This window comes from Trichomycterus rosablanca, chromosome 4 (genome assembly GCF_030014385.1).
Source record: "Trichomycterus rosablanca isolate fTriRos1 chromosome 4, fTriRos1.hap1, whole genome shotgun sequence".
Taxonomy (NCBI): Eukaryota; Metazoa; Chordata; class Actinopteri; order Siluriformes; family Trichomycteridae; genus Trichomycterus; species Trichomycterus rosablanca.
The window spans coordinates 48341333-48362301 of record NC_085991.1 but is presented as its reverse complement, the minus strand read 5'-3'; the positions used below and the strand labels follow the sequence as shown (position 1 = coordinate 48362301).

Here is a 20969-nt window from a genome sequence, read left to right as displayed (position 1 = left end):
TTCCTAGGGTGTCTAAATGTTGTTTGTTTCTTTGTTTGGATTTTAATGTTAAACATATTTCTGTCATTTTATTTCATGACGGGTATTATGTTTGAGTCTGCTGAATGTCTCGCCTATATATTTTGGGTCAATTTTATATTTTTATGGCTGTGATGTAGGTTAAAACTGTTCTAGTGATGTCTTGTATAAGTATTTCTTTTATGGTTTCAGACATGAGTACTTGTCTTTCCTCCCTGTGTTTTTGGGGTTCAATTTTCAAAATGTAAACAAAAAAGGAAAAGAAAGCATCAGAGGATTTTTAGTGCAAAGCTGAAGTTTGTAATCCATGGACACAAGAAGCTTTACAAACACAAAACATTTATTTTATCTATGAAACACTTAACAACATGGAATTCAGTACTAAAATAAAGAGGAACCTGATTTAATGTACAGGAGCGGAGGGAATGCTCAGTCTCGGACCCACATTATAAAAAAAATGTTCTGATGCAGCGCCGTCACGTCTGTACATGAGAAGAAAACAGAACTCAATACTGAAAACTCCTTTTGGTCTGAATATCGTCCAGAATCTGTTGTAGCTCTTCGTCCTCAAACCGACCCTCCAGACTAGAGAAGAAGCAAAGAGAAAGTAAACAAACATACACTGATCAGCCATAACATTAAAACCACCTCCTTGTTTCTACACTCACTGTCCATTTTATCAGCTCCACTTACCATATAGAAGCACTTTGTAGTTCTACAATTACTGACTGTAGTCCATCTGTTTCTCTACATACCTTTTAGCCTGCTTTCACCCTGTTCTGACTCTGACATGGTGGTGGTGTGTTAGTGTGTGTTGTGCTGGTATGAGCGGATTAGACACAGCAGCGTTGCTGGAGTTCTTAAACACCTCACTGTCACTGCTGGACTGAGAATAGTCCACCAACCAAATATATCCAGCCAACAGCGCCCCGTGACCACTGATGAAGGTCTAGAAGATGACCGACTCAAACAGCAGCAATAGATGAGCGATCGTCTCTGACTTTACATCTACAAGGAGGACCAACTAGGTAGGAGTGTCTAATAGAGTGGACAGTGAGTGGCCACCAGCCACCAGTTGTACCAGCACAACACACACTAACACACCACCACCATGTCAGTGTCACTGCAGTGCTGAGAATGATCCACCACCTAAATAATACCTGCTCTGTGGTGGTCCTGTGGGGGTCCTGACCATTGAAGAACAGGGTGAAAGGGGCTAACAAAGCATGTAGAGTAACAGATGGACTACAGTCAGTAATTGTAGAACTACAAAGTGCTTCTATGTGGTAAGTGGAGCTGATAAAATGGATATAAAAGAGAATTATTACAATAATAGATTATTATATTAAAATGTTAATTTGGTTAAATTGTTATTTAAATCATGAGACAGAACTATGATGCAGCTTTGTGTTGATGGGGAATCAGAACGTGTGTTAGGAGGAGCTTTAATACAGCGACTGCATCTGTTCATTATGATTAGCATGTTTACTCAGTGCTTGTTTAATTTCCTTTAGGATCAATAAAGTATCTATTTATATCTGCCCATCTGTCAATCTATCCTACTTGTAATGAACAGTTTTTGTTAGAGATTTCTTGCACTGTTGCATTCAGAATTTAACATGCAAACTCTAGACAGAAAGGACCCGGACCGCCCCACCTGGGAATTAAACCCAGGACCTTTGTGCTGCGAGGCGACGTTGCTACCCACTGAGCTACCGTGCCGCCCCTATTTGGGTTTTAGTGCCACATTTAACACCTATGTGTCATAAGACAGGTATTATGATGGGACAGGAGTAGCTCAGCGGTTAAGGTACAGGACTAGTAATCGGAAGGTCACTGGTTCAAGCCCCATTTCTGCAAGCTTGCCACTATTATGCTTTATCGTAATAGGCAAATTTGACATGATGAATGGGTGGGTTCTCCATTTATCAGGTGCTGGTGGGTTACTCTGGTGTGGCTGATTCTGCACCTTGTGTGTAATTTATTCGTGGTGTGTGCGCTCTATTCAGTTTGGCCTTGTGACGATCCCTTGAAAGCTGAGTGAACGAACACTGTTCCATGGCACTGTGAGTAAAAGACCAGGATTTACCTTGGAATTAGTGCTTTTGCTTCCTCTGCAGCCTCAGGACACAGATTAGCCAAACTTGCCAGTTCAAATTTATGTAGCTTCTTTTGTAGGAGTAAACTGTAAACAAGAACAACAAAAACAACAGGACAGAGTTATTACACCAGCAATACACACGAGATGAGATGTTTTTCTGTTTGTTCTATGTTCAAGATCAAACTACTTTTAATATTAGACAAAGACCCAAGTAAACACAGCATCATTTTTTTTAATTATTATTATTTCACTTATCGAAGAAAAAATGCTGTTGAGCCCAAAGAGCGAGCAGACTGATCCTCAGACCTGCGCACGCTGCCGATGGTCTCGCGGTTCTTGAAGCGGCTGAAGCGCGCCGTGTAGTTCAGAGTCTTCATGAAGACCTCGGAGAGCTCCTGCTCGTCCTCTGCGCTCTCGTTCTGCTGTTTCCTGTGCTCCAGAAGCATGTGCACCTCGGAGTTCAGAAGAGTCTCGGAATTTTCGAACTCTGTTGAAAAACAAAACAAAGTGATGGATAAAAAAATGACAAATTAGGACAGCCCATAGTAAAAACAACCCAAAACAATAACCAAGTTGGACATCCCATTTCAAAACCATGGCCAAAAGTATAGTGTTATAATTCGCATTTCGCTCTTCTATAATTACTATTCTGTAAGGCTTTTCACAGTTCACAGTATGTTTGTAAGAGCATCTGCGAGGTCAGGCATTGATGCTGGACAAAAAGTTTTGGCCGGCAACCGATCTTATTTTCCTCCTATTGTGTTCTGTATCGTTGAGCTTTGTGCAAACCGCTACGTGTTGGCCTCTGACCTCTAGGACTGGAACTGCCAAACCCGTCTATAGACAAAAAGGCAGAGCTTGATGGTTCTAGGTCATAGTAAGTTATGATTATTAGGGATGTTGGGTTGCTGTCGTTCTGCCTCTCTTGTCCGATCACTCAGGTTTGATGACGGTGGGGGAGGTGGGCGCTGATTTCATGTGAAAGCCTTCATGACCTTGTTACCTGCTCGCTCTCCCTTTTAGTTCTGCTGTAATAATCAGGGGTGCCGGAGTCTAAAACTCTGTACAACTGATATTTTACTCTTAACGATTTCACATTTTAACTACATTTTCTGTTGTTTTACCCCCCGAGGTGGTTATGACAGTAACCTGTTTACCCACCCGAGGTTGTTTGTTTGTTTATTAGGATTTTAAGGTCATGTTTTACACTTTGGTTACATTCATGACAGGAGCGGTAGTTACTCATTACACAAGATTCATCAGTTCCCAAGGTTACATCAAACAGTCATGGACAATTTAGTGTCTCCAATTCACCTTACATGCATGTCTTTGGACTGTGGGTACACACACACACACACACACAAAATCTGGTAACAGAATCTTCGATCCTTTCCAAACACTTTCACACCGATTAAAGTGCATGTGTTAGAAGAGGTCAGTGAGGAGGTGTCATGGAACAATAAAATGAAATGGCACCAGAAATGCAGCGGGGCAAACGAAAGATCGTCCTGTTGTTGCTTTTGTTTACAGTATTTGGTAAATGCAGTCATAGCCTTGCCCTCATTTACTGTATTGTACTGTAGGATTGTCCGGTACTTATATACACATATGTGCAGATTACTCTATTCTGGAAGGCTGTACGCATGTCGAAGTATGTTATATTAATATATATATATGGCCTTGCTCCAGGGCCCAACAGTGGCTGCATGGCAGAGCTGGGATCTGAACCTTTGGATTGCTAGTCCAAAGTAATACCCACTCTCCCCAGCTGTCTGTAGGAACTTGTGCCCGTGGTGTAACAGCACCTGTGAGGTCAGACATTGATGCTGGAGTCTGGACAGAATGGTTTGGTCTGCAACTGACCTGATTTTCTTCCCATGGTGTTCTGTATCGTTGAGTTCAGAGTTTTATGGAAGCCAATATTCCTTTACACCTAACTCAAACCGAAGCAGGTAAGGGCCTTCCTTAGACTGTTGCCACAAAGTTGAAGGCATAAAATGATGTGTGTCTGAAACAGTAGAGCTTAGTAATTAGTAATTAGGAGGAGTGTCCACATACATTACAGTGCATGTGTGTGTGTTCTCTCAAACCAATCGGCTCATACTGTGTCCTGCCATCGCTAACATAAGTTTAAGTGTATAATAGGTGAAATATATTTATATATATATATAAATAAGAGACCTTTTGGGAACGACAGCTGCGACGCGTCTTCCTCTATATCACCAACATTAGAAACTCCTGCAGCCGCCATGATCCTCTTTATACTCGATAATCACTATATAACTCACTCTTTATCAGGACTGAACACCGAACCCTAGTTTATCAGTCAGTACTGGACAGTATTATTAATATAACACAAACTTTTCTACATTATTTAGATCAAACACGAGAGTTTATAAACAAAGTGTTCTGCGATGCTATCATCACGCTTCGTACCGGAGCGCGTCCACGTAAAAGTCCTCAGACGGCCTAGTTTCAAAATAAAAGTCCCATCCTCTGTGACCGGCTAGTCAGGAGCACGAGTGCTAACTTTAATGCTAATTTAGCTTGCTAGAACTGTTATTTTAAGATTCAAGAAGATTCAAGATTTACTTTATTGTCATTTCGCTGTATACTAAAGTGTACAGAAAAAAATGAAATGACGTGCATTGGTTCATGCTAAAAACATCACAGGTTTAAAATAAAGCAATAAGCCGCGTAGGGTTGCCAACTTTCAGAAATGGAAATAAGGATTGGCGGAAGGCATAGGGTGGGGGTTGCTTTGGTGGATGTTTACACCTATAAAAAAATATAACGGGTCTTACAGCATCATAGGAACATTATCAAAATGTTTAATATAGGCTGTTTAACATATGTTATTTTTATTTTTTATAATAATAAATCAGAACCATATTTTAAGCAAAACAACATGAAGAACATCACGTAACATTTTTCCCAATAGTGCAAACTATTGCAAATTTCACTTAAAATAAATAAATAAAACAGACCTGGTATTATAGAAAATGATGCTGAACATTTCTCACACTTTTTCATAAATACTTTTTTTTTTTTTAATCTTGTTTAGTTGATGTATTACAGTGGGCACTGTTTGAAATAAACTCAACTGTGTGGCATCTTTTGCTGGCATGTTACTTTTTTGTATTATATTTTGTTAGAATTTCATATCACATGTACACTGTCAGTTTGATATTTTCTTCCACAAAGTAATTTTAGTTAACCAAACTAGATTTCTTCTTAGGGTAATTTTGCTGTAGTTCAGCTTCTTCCAGTGTGGAAGTCTCAGTCTAATCTGCAGCATTTCTCTCCCATTGATAAAAATATGGAATAAAGCGCGTTCCATATCAGTTCAATGCGGAACATCACGTTTTGTTTCCAAATAAGGAACGATTTCATATTTTACGGGACGGTTGGCAACCCTAAAGCCACGAGAGACCGTGCGTTACTGCGATTTTATCACGGGGAAGGATGTTTTGGCACAACACAGAGTGGAGTGCAACTCAGCGTTCAGTTAGCTTCACTTAACCACAATAATGTTTGGGTACTGTGGCAGTCTATTATGCTAACCCACCACCACTGCTGGGATCTGGGTTTGAATCTCGGCTGTGCTCTCTGCTGGCCGGGCATCTACAGTGACATGTTTGGCTATGTCTAAGGTGGGGGACAGTGCCCCGTCCAGGGTATTCTTGTGGTTTTGGACCAGGATGTTTTTGAAAACAGACAAAATGACCCATAATCCAGACAAAATGGTCTGATGGAACTGCCATGGTCATCATAGTTCCATGTCTTAAACACGATTAGAAAGCTGTGAGTTAAACTGTTATCAGGAAAGCAAAAGCCTGGAGAATTTAAAGTAATCCTGTAAGGAGATGAGCTTTTAGATTCCTTACAGATGGAAGTTGCTAAATTAAGTGTCAATACTTATAACGTTGTTTTGTTTAATAATCTTAATAATAATAATGAAAAGTCTGGACCTCAAAGGCAGAACCAGTGTACAGAAACAAGGTACACAGACTATTTGCCACAACAAACACCAGAAACCATTCACTGTCATTTGCTTTCCTTTATTTTCTCAGATTGTACAAATGTTAAGAAATCAAAATTAATGCAACACTGCAAATAGATGTACAGCTGAGGTCAGAAATGTACATACACTTGTGAGGAACAAATCACAACAGTCTCAGGGTCTCGGAGTTCGAAACATTTCTAAACTGTGGGTGCTGTGAACGAATTAACACCAAAACACAAACAAAAATGTTCATATTTATTTATGTTTTTCACAAGATTTTGCAGTGTGAGGTCTGGTCACTAATACTGGTTAAGAACATTCTAGTTTATCTTAAAGGTTTTTATGGACTTTTAAAACACCTGAACTTAATAACTGGGGTGTGTCCACATATCTTCAGACCTATGGATTATACAATACGTCTCTTAACTCCTTTTTCCTTAATCAGACACTTTTTACAGCCATTAACAAGGTTCTGGTACAACTGTGGTTGGATCATAGCCACTTACCTTGGCAAAATTAGTGAGTTTTAACCAAATGTGTTAGTTTACTGGCATGATTTTTTAGTACTGGTCAGGAGTTAACTTTAGCATGATTTGGCCAATTTAAAACCAGTTTTGGTGGGTGTTGATGAGAGTTTTTTAGATGTTCCCACTGTAATGCTTGTGTCTTAGTCAAAAAACCCAGTTAACCTAGCCCTAGATCAGAGAAGATATCCTTTATTTGTAAGATATCCTTTATTTGTAAGATATACTTTATTTGTCATATATACATATACAGATGTACAGTACAATGCAATTCTTTCTTCGCATATCCCAGTTTGTTTTGAAGCTGGGGTCAGAGCGCAGGGTCAGACATCGCATGGTGCCCATGTAGCAGACAGTGTTAAGGGCCTTGCTCAAGGACGCAACAATGGCTGCATAGCGGAGCCTGGATTTGAACCGCCAATCTTCCGGTTGATAGCCCAAAGCTCGACCCACTAGGCTACCACTGTCCCACAAACAGACAGAGGAGCTGGTAAATCTGAAAGGGAGAAACCATGATGTATAGACACTCCCACTCCCACCTCCGTGTTCTGACTATTAGCCATAGTCAGTTATGATTATTAATGAGGAATTAGGAGGCCACATCCCTGTTCCACACCCCCAAATTACTGATCCATTATTTAATTTCATATTTTTTAGAAAACCCACAATCGTCTTTGAAGTTGTGTCCTTCTGCTTTGTCATGTTTGGTAGACAGAGGGAACATGGAGGTGCAGATGATTGATGTGACAGTTCCTTTTAATTGACAGTCAACTGCACCTCATTCAGCATTAATTCGCTCCAGGTGGGAGTGTCTATACATCACGGTTTCTCCCTTTCAGACTTGCCAGCTCCTCCGTCTGGCAACTCTGCTTTTCTCAGTAAAACTGTGATGCCGGGCTTAATCCTATCCAGTTTTATGCTGGCATGGAATGCAAGTATACGTTGCATAACACCCCCAAACTGTATTGGGGTGTCATGTTTGGAACCACCCTGGATGAGCAAGCTGCCCCAGAGGTGTTGTGACGCCCCCTTTTCTGGAATGGTCCCATGAGGTGGAGCCATGCAAGGCGGGGGCTGCGCCAGCTGGTTAATGATAGTGGGCTTACCGCTTTTGCTCTCTACAGCTTGTTTTAAGGGTTCTCAATCTTTCCATTTTTTATTTAAGAACTGAGTAATCATACTATGACAACCAGTTCTCAGTTCTTTTTTTTTTGCATTCCTCCCCCAGTTTTCCTCCTAATTTGGTCATGTCCAATTACCCTGATTGCATTACACTTCCCCTCAACCAATGCTGACCTCCAATCCTGACTGAGGAGACCCGAGACTGACACACGCCCCCTCCGACACATGTGCAGTACCGACTGCATCTTGTCACTTGCACGAGGCGAGTTCGTTTGTAAATCAGCTTTGTGTATTGAGAGACACACCCTGATCCACATTATCCCTCGTCTCTGTGCAGGCACCATCAATCAGCCAGCAGGGGTCGTAATTGCATCAGTTATGAGGTCCCTCCAATTGTTGTTCGCTTAGGCGCCCAGCCTGCCGGGTAGCAGAGCCGAGATTTTAAACAACAAGTTCAAGATGTCAGCTCTGGTGTGCTTGCTGTCGTGTTTTACAACTGCGACACCTGAGCGCCCAGTCCTCAGTTCTGCACTGTACTTGTTATGTCCAGTTTCTCAGTTGTGTGCTGCTGTTTTTTTTGTGATTGTTTCCTTTTTGTTTGTAGCTTTTAAGCCACAGTGTTTTTCTACCCTTGTCAAGCATTAGGTTAATTATTTTCATTCCTGCAGGTCTGGGGCTACATCTGCATTCAGTAGCAAGGTGCAACCTGTCTCATAACTATAGAAGAACATTAGACAAAAGAATAGACATTCTAATCATTCATTCACAGATATAATTAAAGCATAAGACTGTTATTACATGCACGTACACCGATCAGCCCTAACATTAAAACCACCTCCTTGTTTCTACACTCACTGTCCATTTTATCAGCTCCACTTACCATATAGAAGCACTTTGTAGTTCTACAATGACTGACTGTAGTCCATCTGTTTCTCTGCATGCTTTTTTAACCTGCTTTCACCCTGTTCTTCAATGGTCAGGACCCCCAGAGGACCACCACAGAGCAGGTATTATTTAGGTGGTGGATGATTCTCAGCACTGCAGTGACACTGACATGGTGGTGGTGTGTTACTGTGTGTTGTGCTGGTATGAGTGGATCAGACACAGCAGCGCTGCTGGAGTTTTTAAATACCGTGTCCACTCACTGTCCACTCTATTAGACACTCCTACCTAGTCGGTCCACCTTGTAGATGTAAAGTCAGAGACGATCGCTCATCTATTGCTGCTGTTTGAGTCGGTCATCTTCAAGACCTTCATCAGTGGTCACAGGACGTTGCCCACAGGGCGCTGTTGGCTGGAAATTTTTGGTTGGTGGACTATTCCGTCCAGCAGTGACAGTGTCTGATCCACTCATACCAGCACAACACACACTAACACACCACCACCATGTAATTGTCACTGCAGTGCTGAGAATGATCCACCACCCAAATAATACCTGCTCTGTAGTGGTCCTGGGAGAGTCCTAACAAAGCATGCAGAGAAACAGATGGACTACAGTCAGTAATTGTAGAACTACAAAGTGCTTCTATATGTTAAGTGGAGCTGATAAAATGGACAATGTGTGTAGTTTTAATGTTATGGCTGATCGGTGAATGTCTACCATTACAAGTCTATGTAGACTTTTGACTTCAACTGTATGGAATAGATTCTTGAGCTGATATATGAGCTTACAAAAAAAGTCATTGCAAGTTTTCGACATGGGTTGTGTCTTCAGATCAAGTAAGCGTGGTCTGTAGATACACAAAATGTGCCAGAACTGAACTGCATTGTCTTAGATTCAATCAGCAACACATAGCCTGCATCCACTGACACTATTGATGGTGCAAAAGATAAAAGATCAGCATTTGCGAGTATAAATTTCAACAATTTCATTCATGATCTTCCACAGACGACGAAGCTCTTTAGTCTGGATTGCAAATGTACAGAGTTTCTCTTGAAACTTTTATTTCGGTTAGAAACGAGACAAGACGGCTGCTTAAATGTTAAAAAAGTTGAAAATCGTAGCGCTCCTTAATTTCAACACGAACAGTTTATCGAACAGCGCAGCTCTGGTGCTGCTGTCGCCAATCTCAGCGTCCGAGTCCTACTTCCAAACTCCCGGTACTCAGTATTTATCATCCTCCGTGTCACTGAGAGCTTCACCGCCGGCGAGGGAGACGCTCTGCGCCAGGCGTTTGCGAAAGTGCCCGTTCGGGACGTGCCAGCCGAGCCGTGCTCTGGTGCGCACCGACGCAGTGATGGTGTTGGAGCGACCCAGGCTGGTCGCCACAGCCGCCTCGAACGTCAGAGTCTCCACGGGGCCGGAGGAATCGGGGCTGTGCTCCCCCTCCTGCAGGGCGAGGTAGGGTTCAGAGGGGTAACGGCGTACACTCGAACCCACGAACTCGTCCTCTTCCATTTGCTCCATGTCTGCTTCTTCTTCCTCCACTCTGACTTCTACTTCTTCTGCATTTTCATCCCATAAGGCATTGCTGCAGCAGCCCAGAATGGGGGTAGCCCTTTGCTCCTCCTCATCCTCGTCTTCGGCCTGTAAGGAAGGGTGGGTGTGGCACACTAAGGGCGAGTAGGAGACGTTCGGGTGAGAGTGGGTGGGCGTCTGAGAGAGACGACGCCTGCCACTCGGGGTGCTAGACTCTGAGGTGGAGGGGACTGGACTGTCTGAGCTGTTTCCCTGTACAAACACAGAAAAACAATTTAGGGAAGGGCTTAACAATTTAGGGAATTTAGCGAAGGGAAAAACAATTTAGGGAAGGGCTTAACATCTTTTTTTTTATTTTTATTTTTTTATTTTATTATAAAAAAAAAAAAAAAAATTTAGCACGTCCAATTTCGTCCCATCTATCATCCTCTCATTAGTGCGGATTCCTGCTCCTGATCGGGGCTGACGAGGCCGTTCCACGCCTCCTCCAAAACGTGCACAGCCAATCGACCGTCTTATCACCCACACTCGACGAGTGTAGCGTGGCAGAGTACCGTGCACGGAGGATCACACACTCCGCCACACCCCCTCCCGTCTCCATACAGGCGCCACCAACCAGCCAGCAGAGGGCGCGACCGCCCCGTTCCTGAGAGAGCATCCCGTACGGTCTCAAGTCCCGCCCCCCACCCGGACAACAGGCCAATCGTTGTCCATAGCCGCCCAGCCTCGACCGTGAAGGCAGAGCTGGATTCGAAACGACGCTCCTTCGAAATCCAGCTCTGGTTGCAGCGCGTGTCTTTTACCGCTGCGCCACCTGAGCGGCAGGGCTTAACATCTTGCTTTCATTTTTAATATTTTATTGATGCATTTTCACATAAATTTGTTGTACATCTGCTCATACATCGTTTACCTGGGGGTTGCGATCATGTCTCCTCTCTTCACTGGGAGAACGGGAGCAGGACTTCGAACTCATCTCATTTGAGTCAAAGCGGGTTTTTGGTGACAGTAGGTGGCGCTGTTCCTTAGACCGACGGCGCTCTCTTTCTGCCTGGTGCTCTGAGTAGGACACTGAGGAATTACAAACAGAAAATGAGGTTACAGTCGATATTTCTATATGATCAAAGTTACATCCAGTTCAGGAATCTTACCAGAAGTTAGCTGTAGCAAAGTTATCTATAGCTAAAATTAACTGTAGCAAAGTTATCTATAGCTAAAATTAACTGTAGCAAAGTTATCTATAGCTAAAATTAACTGTAGCAAAGTTAGCTGTAGCTAACAGCTTTAAAAAGTTAGCTGTATCAAACAGTTGGCTGTAGCAAGTTAGCTGCAAGTAAGCTCCAAATGCTAATGCCAGACAGGGATCTTTCTGAATGGACAGGCAGTTTTCATGTGCATACATACACTATATGGACAAAAAGTATTGGGACACCCCTTCTAATTACTGTGTTCTAGCCACAACAATTGCTAACAGACGTAATAAAGCAATTATATAAAAGAAATGATGTGCTTTCCAACTTTGCAGCAACAGATTAGGGAAGGCCCTTTCCTGTTCCAGCATGACTGAGCCCCTGTGTACAAAGCAAGCTCTATAAAGACATAAAGAAGTTCGGTTTAAAGAAACTCCACTGAACAGCTCCGGAATAAACCGTAACATCAACTGAGGTTTTCTTGACCAACATCAGTGTCCAGCCATACACATGCTGTCATCTTCTGACTGAATGAGCACAAATTCCCAGATCACACAGAGGTCACTCTGTTTTACTACCCTTTGGACGTCCAACAAGCTCATGGTCAGGTGTCCAAATACTTTTGGCCATATAGTGTATTTCATAGACAGCTGACGAATAGAAGCTGCACCAAATAATAAATAAATTGTTTAAACAAGAGAATTCATTTTGTGGAAATGTAGAAAGTAAAAGAAATCAGCCAACCCACCTGCTGCTTTATAACTCTTGTGGCGTGGTCTATACAGACGCTCGGGCGGCTTCTTCTCCTCCCATAATCCATTCATTTCCTGTTCATCCCCCTGTTCAACACCAATATGTGGTTAAATGTTGGTGACACTGAAAGAGGTGTCGCCTTTGTCATGGCCTAGTTACTGAGTCTGTCTGGGCTTGATTTCATCCTCTTAAAACATGCAGAAGGTGGACTAGCTGCTCTAAACATGTAGATAATTCCCTTACATGTAAATGAGAGTATGTGATGCACTGAGACAGATAAGTGGCCCGTTCAGGGTGGTCCTGGTCAATCCTGGTCAATTCATAATTAAAATCCCTCATTAAACATCAACATGAAGGTAGTTTTGACATGACTGTATTTTATTCCAGTGATCATTTTGAAGAGTTTGGATTTTTGTAAATATTCACTAATTCCTAATTTAATGTCTAATTTAAAGCAAAGACAGTTGGGACGGGGCAATATGAGATTGGGATGTTTGTGATGCTTCTATAACTAGGAACAGAAAAAGCATTGATGAAAGGATCAGTTGTTCATGAGCAAGGACGGGTCAAGCGTTTAAGAGCTGCTCCACGTTAGGAGTTGTGTCCCTCTACATGGCCTAGTGTGGCCGACAGATGGGGTACGGAGGCTCAGTATCGTGTGATCAGTCAATCGCTCTTGAATCACCTGCGCCTCACAAGTGTTGATCTGCTCCAGGTGGAAGTTATCCTATTTATTGCAGCTCATCCCTTCGTTTGCATGCTTGCTTTTCTTTAAAGCTGTGATGCCGGATTGCTCGGTCCGCTGACGTGGCATTTCAGCGTTCTTATGGTTTCAGGGAACTGCCCCCGGTCTTGTTACATTTTTAAAAAAAATGCATTTTCTCCCCATTTTTCCTCTCGATTTAGCACATCCAATTTGTCTTCCGCTGCTGACAGACTCCAGATTTGCATCCGAGAAGAGCACGCCGCTGCCCACGCCTTCTTTACACGTGCACAGCCCTCCTCTTCTCGTCCACGCTTCCTGCACGGGCGTCTCTTCTGCCAATCAGGGTCCTTACACAGCGTATGAAGACCCACCCACCCACCCACCCACCCACATATAATCAGGCCCCCACCCTGCAGATACGGTGGCCAATTAGTATCTGCTGCAGGCACTGCCAATTATGCCCGCCAGATGGCGCCCAGCCGACCTGTGGCGACACCGAGCCTTAAACCTGGGAGTTCAGAAACTCGGTGCTGGTGTGTTAGCGGAATATTCCGCTGTGCCATCTTGTTACATTTTAGCCCTTGCAATGGGGCCACACTGGGAGGATGGAGGGTGGATTGTCAATACCTGCTGTGCAAATTGCTGATGTCAGGGGTGTCCAAATTTCTCTTGTTGGGGGCCAGATTGAGTAAAAAATATGCAAACGCACCCAAGTGGCGCAGAAGGATATTCCGCTAGCACACCAGGGCCGAGATTCTGAATTCCTCGGTTCGAAACTCGGTGTTGCCACCGGTCGGCTGGGCGCCATCTAGCAGGCTTAATTGGCAGTGTCTGCAGCAGATACTAATTGGCCACCGTGTCTGCTAGGGCGGGATGATCGAAGTATGTGGGCGGGGTCTTTAAATGCTGTGGAAGATCCCTGATTAGCAGATAGAGCCACCTGTGCAGAGTGCATGGGCGAAAAGAGGAAGGCAGCAACATACACTCCTCGAATGCAATCGGGGACCTCCAGCAGTGGAAGACAGACTGACTACAATAAATTGGGAGAAAATGCATAAATAAAATAGAAACAAAAATATGCAAACATGGGGCCACAGACTCTTTTGTAATAAAACGAATAAAATACCCTGGCCCTACTTGCTTAATAAAAATTCCAATTTTTTATTTGGAAGACTAATGATAAAGATTTTGCACATTTCACTCACCAGTTAACCCTAATGAGAAGATTATAACACTTTATTATTACACAATATTCGTAACGTACAGTATGTCTCCTCATTTCACTTATTTGGTCACTTCTGCCCTTTACCTGTAATATTTGTAAATAATCTCTATCCTGCACTTTTGGTTAGATGCTGCTGCATTTCGTTGGCTTTGTACTTGTTTACTTTGCACAATGACAATAAAGTTGAATCTAATCTAATCTCATTTATCTTTATAATCTACTGATGAATAGTTCAGTCACCTGTTTTAGTCATTCATTCAATTTGGTGAAAGGAGCATTTTTCTATATTTTTCTATATTTTTCTATATTGTGATCTATCCAGGTCGGTGACACTCACCATGGATACTTGGTAGTCCTCATTATCTTCTTGCTGTTGTGTTGCTGGCTGCAGCAGGAGCTCTTGTGGTGATATCGGGCTCAGAGCCACAAAACCACCACTGGTCCTACAGATGAGCACAAATTACAATACACAATCACTACACACACACTGTACTAATCTCATTAGATGTCATTTTATTCCATGTAATGCTGTGATTCTCTATTTACTCAAGCATCAGCTTCACCGGGTACCACCAATAAGTCACATTAGAAAACATACATCCACAGTGAGCATTTTTATTTCGGAAGAAGGCCTGTTAAAGGTTGCGGTGTTATTTTTTTAATGTTTTTGCTAATACTAGTGTCTGAATGTGAATAAGATGAAGGATCTACTTACAGCGCTGAGCCTGCACTGTGGGATATGAGAGGAAGAGCAGGACTGCTCAACTGTGGAGAAGAGAACAACACCACATCATTATAAACCATTCAGTCATAACATTAAAACCACCTCCTTGTTTCTACACTCACTGTCCATTTTATCAGCTCCACTTACCATATAGAAGCACTTTGTAGTTCTACAGTTACTGACTGTAGTCCATCTGTTTCTCTACATGCTTTGTTAGCCCCATTTCATCCTGTTCTTCAATGGTCAGGACCCCCACAGGACCACTACAGAGCAGGTATTATTTGGGTGTTGAACTATTCTCAGCACTGCAGTGACACTGACATGGTGGTGGTGTGTTAGTGTGTGTTGTGCTGGTATGAGTGGATCAGACACAGCAGCGCTGCTGGAGTTTTTAAACACCTTACTGTCACTGCTGGACTGAGAATCGTCCACCAACCTAAAATATCCAGCCAACAGCGCCCTGTGGGCAGCGACCTGTGACCACTGATGAAGGTCTAGAAGATGACCAACTCAAACAGCAGCAATAGATGAGCGATCGTCTCTGACTTTACATCTACAAGGTGGACCGACTAGGTAGGAGTGTCTAATAGAGTGGACAGTGAGTGGACACGGAATTTAAAAACTCCAGCAGCGCTGCTGTGTCTGATCCACTCATACCAGCACAACACACACTAACACACCAGCACCATGTCAGTGTCACTGCAGTGCTGAGAATGATCCACCACCTAAATAATACCTGCTCTGTGGTGGTCCTGTGGGGGTCCTGGCCATTGTATGTAGAGAAACAGATGGACTACAGTCAGTAATTGTAGAAATTGTACTTCTATATGGTAAGTGGAGCGGATAAAATGGACATTGAGGTGGTTTAAATGTTAAACGTACCTGTGCTTCAGCCTGCTGTTTCAGCTTCTTGGCTTTGCTCTGTTTGAAGTAATCCATGATCATCATGGAGGCGTAGATCTTCCCCACCGTCATGTCAGTGTCTATCAGAGGAAACATACACATGAACACTCACTAATGCACAAGATATGTGGACACCCCAACATTACTGAGTTCAGGCATTTCAACCACAAACATTACTTACAAATACATTGTATGTTTCTAACTAGCAACAGTTTGGGGAAGGTCTTTTTATATTGTTATTACAGTGGGTGGTGCTGGAGCCTATCCCAGCTTTTCAATGGGCGCATGGCACACAGTAACACCTTGGATGGGGCGCCAGTCCATCGCAGGGCAGACACACACACACACACACACACACACACACCCATTCACCTATAGGACAATTCAGTGTCTCCAATTAACCTGACTGCATGTTTTTGGACTGTGGGAGGAAACCGGAGCTCCCGGAGGAAACCCACGCAGACACAGGGAGAACATGCAAACTCCACACAGGACCTTCTTGCTGTGAGGCGACAGTGCTACTCACTGAGCCACTGTGCCGCCCCCCTTTCTGACACAACCCTCCTATTTCTATCAAGGCTTGGGACTGGCGCTAAGGCAGCACTGACAAGTGCACCTCCCAATGGCTAGGCTGTTCACTTCCTCGCCCCCATCGCCACAGACATTAGCCAATCGTGTCCACTGCAGACGCCCGACTGGCTGATGGCACTGCCGAGATTTGAACCCTTGATCCTCAGGTCTCATCAGTAGTGGGTTGACATACTTTATTACTGTGAATAGAGACACTGATTCATAACAGCCGCCGTTGAAGAAGACTTCTCACAAGACTGCTGGAATTTGTGCCCATTTAGTCAAAAAACATTTGTATGGCTGGGCACTGATGTTGGTCAAGAAAGCCACAGTTGATGTTCCAGTTCATTCCAAGCTGTTTAGTGGGGCTGAGGACAATAAAATTTATATAAACTGAGATTTTCTTCATGTCTTAATAGAGCTTGCTTTGAGCTGGAACAAAAAAGGCCCTTCCCTAAACTGTTGCTAAACTTGCATTTTCTCCCTTTTTCTCCCCGTTAGCTCGTCCAATTGCCCGATTGCGTCATGCTTCCTCTCCACCAATGCCGATCCCGGCTCTGATTGAGGAGAACGAAGCTAACCCACGCCCCCTCCGACACGTGGGCAGCAGCCGTGTGCATCTTATCACCTACACTTTGACGAGTGCAGTGCAGCTCAGCGTTGTGTACGGAGAGACACACCCTGACAGCACTCTTTTCTCATCTCTGTGCAGGCGCCATCAATCAGCCAGCAGAGGTCGTGAGAGAGAGGGTGTGTTCGAAAGGCTAGCTCTCTCTCTACATAGACGCATTTTACGTCATCCTACGCGCGCGCTCCCGAGAAGGAGGCTGCTCGAAATCCTAGATGCCTTAATAAGCTGTCTAGTTAGGCATCTTAAAATTTCAATGTTATTTTGACTCAAGAACGAGTGAGAATTGGAAGCGTCCTTAGCGATCAAGGCAATCCCAGCATTCAGTGCGGCAGCTCTTCTCTCACAGAAAAATTAAAAAACATAGCGGTTGGTGCTGAGAAACTGTTATTTTTAAACGTAAATAAATTATTATTGATTTGTATAAACTTGTATAAACTTGCACAAGTGTTTTTATTTGCAAATTCGGGCTTGACAGTGAATTTAACCGTTTTCGGTACACGGGGGGAGATGTTAGTTGACATGCTAGCGCGCTGCGCCACCCCATCCCATTGGTTTGAATGGCAAGATGCTAAGTGTTAGCTTAGTAAGCGAAACCGGATAGAATCGCTGTCTAAGTAGCGCGTTCTAATAACCTGCCTTATAAGTCAATAAGTCAATGACTTATGACTTATTAGAATCCTCTCTACTGAGGCAGCTGCCTGTGTAGGCAGTAAGACAGCAAGGCAGCTCACTAGGTTTTCGAACACACCCAGAGAGACCCCATCCAGCTTAGTCCCGCCCATATGTGAACAACAGGCCAATCGTTGTTCATGTGGTTGCTCAGCCCAGCCGGCAGGCAGAGCTGAGATCTGATACGATGTATACGATGCGTGTGTTTTTACCGCTGCGCCACCTGAGCGGCGTTGCTAAAACTTGTAGCAATTGTTGTGGCTGAAACACATGAATTACAAAATTAGAAGGTGTGTCCCAATACTTTTGTCCATATAGAATATACTGAACAAATGTTCTTGCGGTGCTTATCAGCCTAAGCAACGGGCACCTGGGCATCACCTTTATTTACTGGCACCAGCAGGTCCAAGGTCTTCTGGGAGAGGTGAGGCCAGATCACGCTTATCTCCTTTTGTAGTTCGCTGTCCATCTGGACCCGATCTTCTCCTCCTGAAAGCAGGTGTATTGTGTAAATCATCTCTTTAATACACATAAAACACACCTCCATACATACTGAGTTGCCAGTCTGTTACGTTCCGCTACCTTTCAGCTTCACTCGTCAGTGTTTTAGGAACATTTACGGCATTTACTGCACGTTTTTATCTGAAGCGACTTTTTAGCAACTGTGGGATACAAAGATCTTGCTCAGGGGGCTCAACAGTTGTCTGAAGTGGGGCTTAAACCAGCAACTATGGATTACTAGTCCACTACCTATTAGCTGACCTACCATGTAAGAAACATGTTTCTTTATTTATGCCCCCCCCCCCAATTTTCCTCTCAATCTAGTCGTATCCAACTACCGTTCTTATTTCGCTTCCTCTACTCCTGCCCATTACTAACACACACAACCTTCGACATGTGTGCAGTGGCCAACCGCTTCTTTTCACCTGCTTGAGACGAGTTTATATGGAGATCCGTATTGCGCACTGATCTCCGTTATCCCCCGTCTCTGTGCAGGCGCCACCGATCGACCAGGAGAAGTCATAAATGCAATCCCACTTACAGACAAGCCGATCTCATAGCTGAGATTTAAACCTGTGACCTGTGTGCTCTGGTATGCTAGCATATTTTTAACGCCACTCCACCCGAGCGTCCCCAAAAAACAAGTTTCTGATGGTTCCCCATCTGTTGCTATACACGATCTGTGTGTACTCCTGTATCTCACCCACCAAAGTACATCAATGCCAAGTGTAACTGATAAAATAGCCAATTTTATTGGTTTGTTGGTTCGTAATAGGATTATTTAAATAACTGGCAACCCAACCCAATGACTATAGGTCACCTGTGGTTTAATTTACCTCTGGCGATTTTGATATCCAGGGCTGTGCGAATCAGGGACATCAGCGTAGATGTAAAGTGGACAGTCATGTCTTCATCCACAGGCATGTTCATCAGTACCAGCCTCTGTGTCCACATAATACAACCACAATAAAACAGTTTAAAGCTTTATTGTCATTAGATCTTTAAACATACTGAACCAAAAAATGCAACACAAGCACAAACAACACAATAATATTGTGCAAATAAAAAAAACTGCAATAAATACAAGGGTATATTTTTTAAATCTACGAAAATGAAGGGTTGGGACCAAAGACAAGTGTGGTGATGGCTAGTACATGTTACTGAGTAAGTGTACAGTGAGGCAAATAATGTATTTATATATTTAGATATTTTCATATCTAAACAACAGTGTAGGTTCTTTCTTAACAACCATTTACGGAAAGCCCGAACAAGTCATACAGAGTAACACATCATGCTCTCCATATTCCTCCACCACTTTTGCCTGAAGTAAAACCAGGCAGTAGGAGTTGCTGTTGTAGGGCAAGGTGGTGAATTCCTGTCCCCCTTACCTCTCTTAAACATGACCAATTGTGTCTCTAGTGTGCCCAGTTAGGCCAGTGATGGGCTCGTCCTTTAAACCTCTGCCTGACACAACAGCCTTTGTGATTAAATCACATTTTCCATCAGATGTGCGGAAAACAGGATGATGGCGTGGTTAAAACCTTTGGCACATTCTAAGCAGTTAATTCTTGTTATGTGTCAGGCTAAAAAAGGTGGTAAAAGACGCTAGCACACCAGAGCTGACGTCATGAACTCGTAAGGCCAGACACCTATACGGATGATTGGCTTGTATGAGGTTGGAAATGCTGGAGGGGATTTCTCATGGCTACTGCATTTACATTTACATTTTTGGCATTTAGCAGACGCTTTTATCCAAAGTGACTTACAGTACTGGGACAGCATACAATCTGAGCAATTGAGGGTTAAGGGCCTTGCTCAAGGGCCCAACAGTGGCAACCTGGTAGTGGTGGGGCTTAAACCAGTGACCTTTTGATTACTAGTCCAGTACCTTAACCGCTAGGCTACAACTGCCACATGCTCAAAAGCTTTGCTGGCCGAGGAGAGACATAGACTAGCACATGCCAAATGTATTTTCAAGGTGAAGAGGCTTTATTGCAACCTTCTGATTACTAGTCCAGTACCCTAATTGCTAGGCTTAGGCCTGCACAGACACAGTGGGTAAATGGCGATCACTGTGTGACTCTCTGTGCATGATAAGGATCTCCATATGAACCCGCCTAGTGCAGGTGAAAAGAAGCGGTCAACTATTGCACACATCAGAGGAGGCATGTGTTAGTTACAGTCTTCTTCGGTCAGCAGCAGGAGAGGAAGCAAGATGCGATCAGGTAATTGAATACGATTAGACTGGGAGGATTTTAATAGACAACACGATGTGGTTATTTTTTAATGGACTGGCCTAGCCCTTTTAGTTCCAGTGAAGGGGAATCTTTTTTTTTTTTTTTTTTTTTTTTTTACCCCTTTTTCTCCCCTTTTAGCGCATCCAATTGTTCAATTAGCATCGTGCTTCCTCTCGGTCTATGCCGAACCCTGCCCTGACGGAGGTGATTGAAGCTAACCCGTATCCCCTCCGAAACACGAGCAGCAGCCAGATGCATCTTTGCCACCCACACATTGACGAGTTTGGCGCCACCTAGCGTTGCATGCGGAGAGACACACCCTAAGGGCACCCTCTCCCATCTCTGTGTAAGCGCCTCCAATCAGCCGGCAGAGAACGCAATCGCATTCTGACAGAGAGAGACCCACATCCGGTTCTTTGTCCCACCCCCACATGAGCAACCGGCCAATCGTTGCTCATATAGTCACTCAGCTTCGAACCGGTAAAGCAAGGCTGGATTCGATACCACGCTTCTCAGAATCCAGCCCTGGTTGCAGCGCGTTTCTTTTTACCGCTGCGCCACCTGAGCGGCTTGTGAAGGGGAATCTTAACGCTTTAGTATTAAGTATACTGGCAAAATGAATGCACAAAAATTCCCGCAGACACACTCCAAAATCTTGCAGAAAGTCTTCTCA

The 20969-nt window shown here is 43.6% G+C and overlaps 2 protein-coding genes across 3 annotated transcripts in view; both read right to left on the bottom strand.

Annotated features, from left to right (window-relative positions):
- Window positions 1-340: 340 nt before the first annotated feature.
- polr2d (RNA polymerase II subunit D) lies at window positions 341-4564 on the bottom strand. Of its 2 annotated transcripts, none has more exons than XM_062993416.1 (4): window positions 4301-4564; window positions 2426-2606; window positions 2108-2203; window positions 341-603 (listed from the first exon to the last, which is right to left on the bottom strand). In XM_062993416.1, the coding sequence occupies exons 1-4, from the start codon at window positions 4368-4370 to the stop codon at window positions 525-527; spliced, it is 426 nt and encodes a 141-aa protein (XP_062849486.1). In that variant the 5' UTR covers window positions 4371-4564; the 3' UTR covers window positions 341-524. The 2 variants fall into 2 exon arrangements, with proteins under 2 accessions (XP_062849486.1, XP_062849487.1); XM_062993417.1 differs by lacking the exon at window positions 4301-4564 and adding an exon at window positions 3983-4028.
- A 5219-nt stretch (window positions 4565-9783) lies between these two features.
- The window catches only part of cacna1eb (calcium channel, voltage-dependent, R type, alpha 1E subunit b), a 114871-nt gene continuing 103685 nt past the window's right edge, over window positions 9784-20969 (bottom strand). The window contains exons 38-45 of the mRNA XM_062994422.1: window positions 18896-19001; window positions 17940-18047; window positions 15668-15768; window positions 14777-14826; window positions 14399-14504; window positions 12126-12216; window positions 11101-11258; window positions 9784-10442 (exon numbers count right to left, since the gene is read on the bottom strand). Coding sequence (XP_062850492.1) covers window positions 9876-10442; window positions 11101-11258; window positions 12126-12216; window positions 14399-14504; window positions 14777-14826; window positions 15668-15768; window positions 17940-18047; window positions 18896-19001 — 1287 coding nt within the window. The 3' untranslated portion in view covers window positions 9784-9875. The remainder of the gene's footprint in view (window positions 10443-11100; window positions 11259-12125; window positions 12217-14398; window positions 14505-14776; window positions 14827-15667; window positions 15769-17939; window positions 18048-18895; window positions 19002-20969) is intronic.

Coding starts and splice junctions, on each gene's coding strand:
- polr2d (XM_062993416.1), bottom strand. CDS start 4,370: ATGGCGGCTGCAGGAGTTTCTAATGTTGGTGATATAGAGGAAGACGCG. Junction 2,607..4,300: donor GCAGCTGTCGTTCCCAAAAG/GTCTCTTATTTA, acceptor GTTTTTCAACAG/AGTTCGAAAATTCCGAGACT. Junction 2,204..2,425: donor ACCATCGGCAGCGTGCGCAG/GTCTGAGGATCA, acceptor TCTTGTTTACAG/TTTACTCCTACAAAAGAAGC.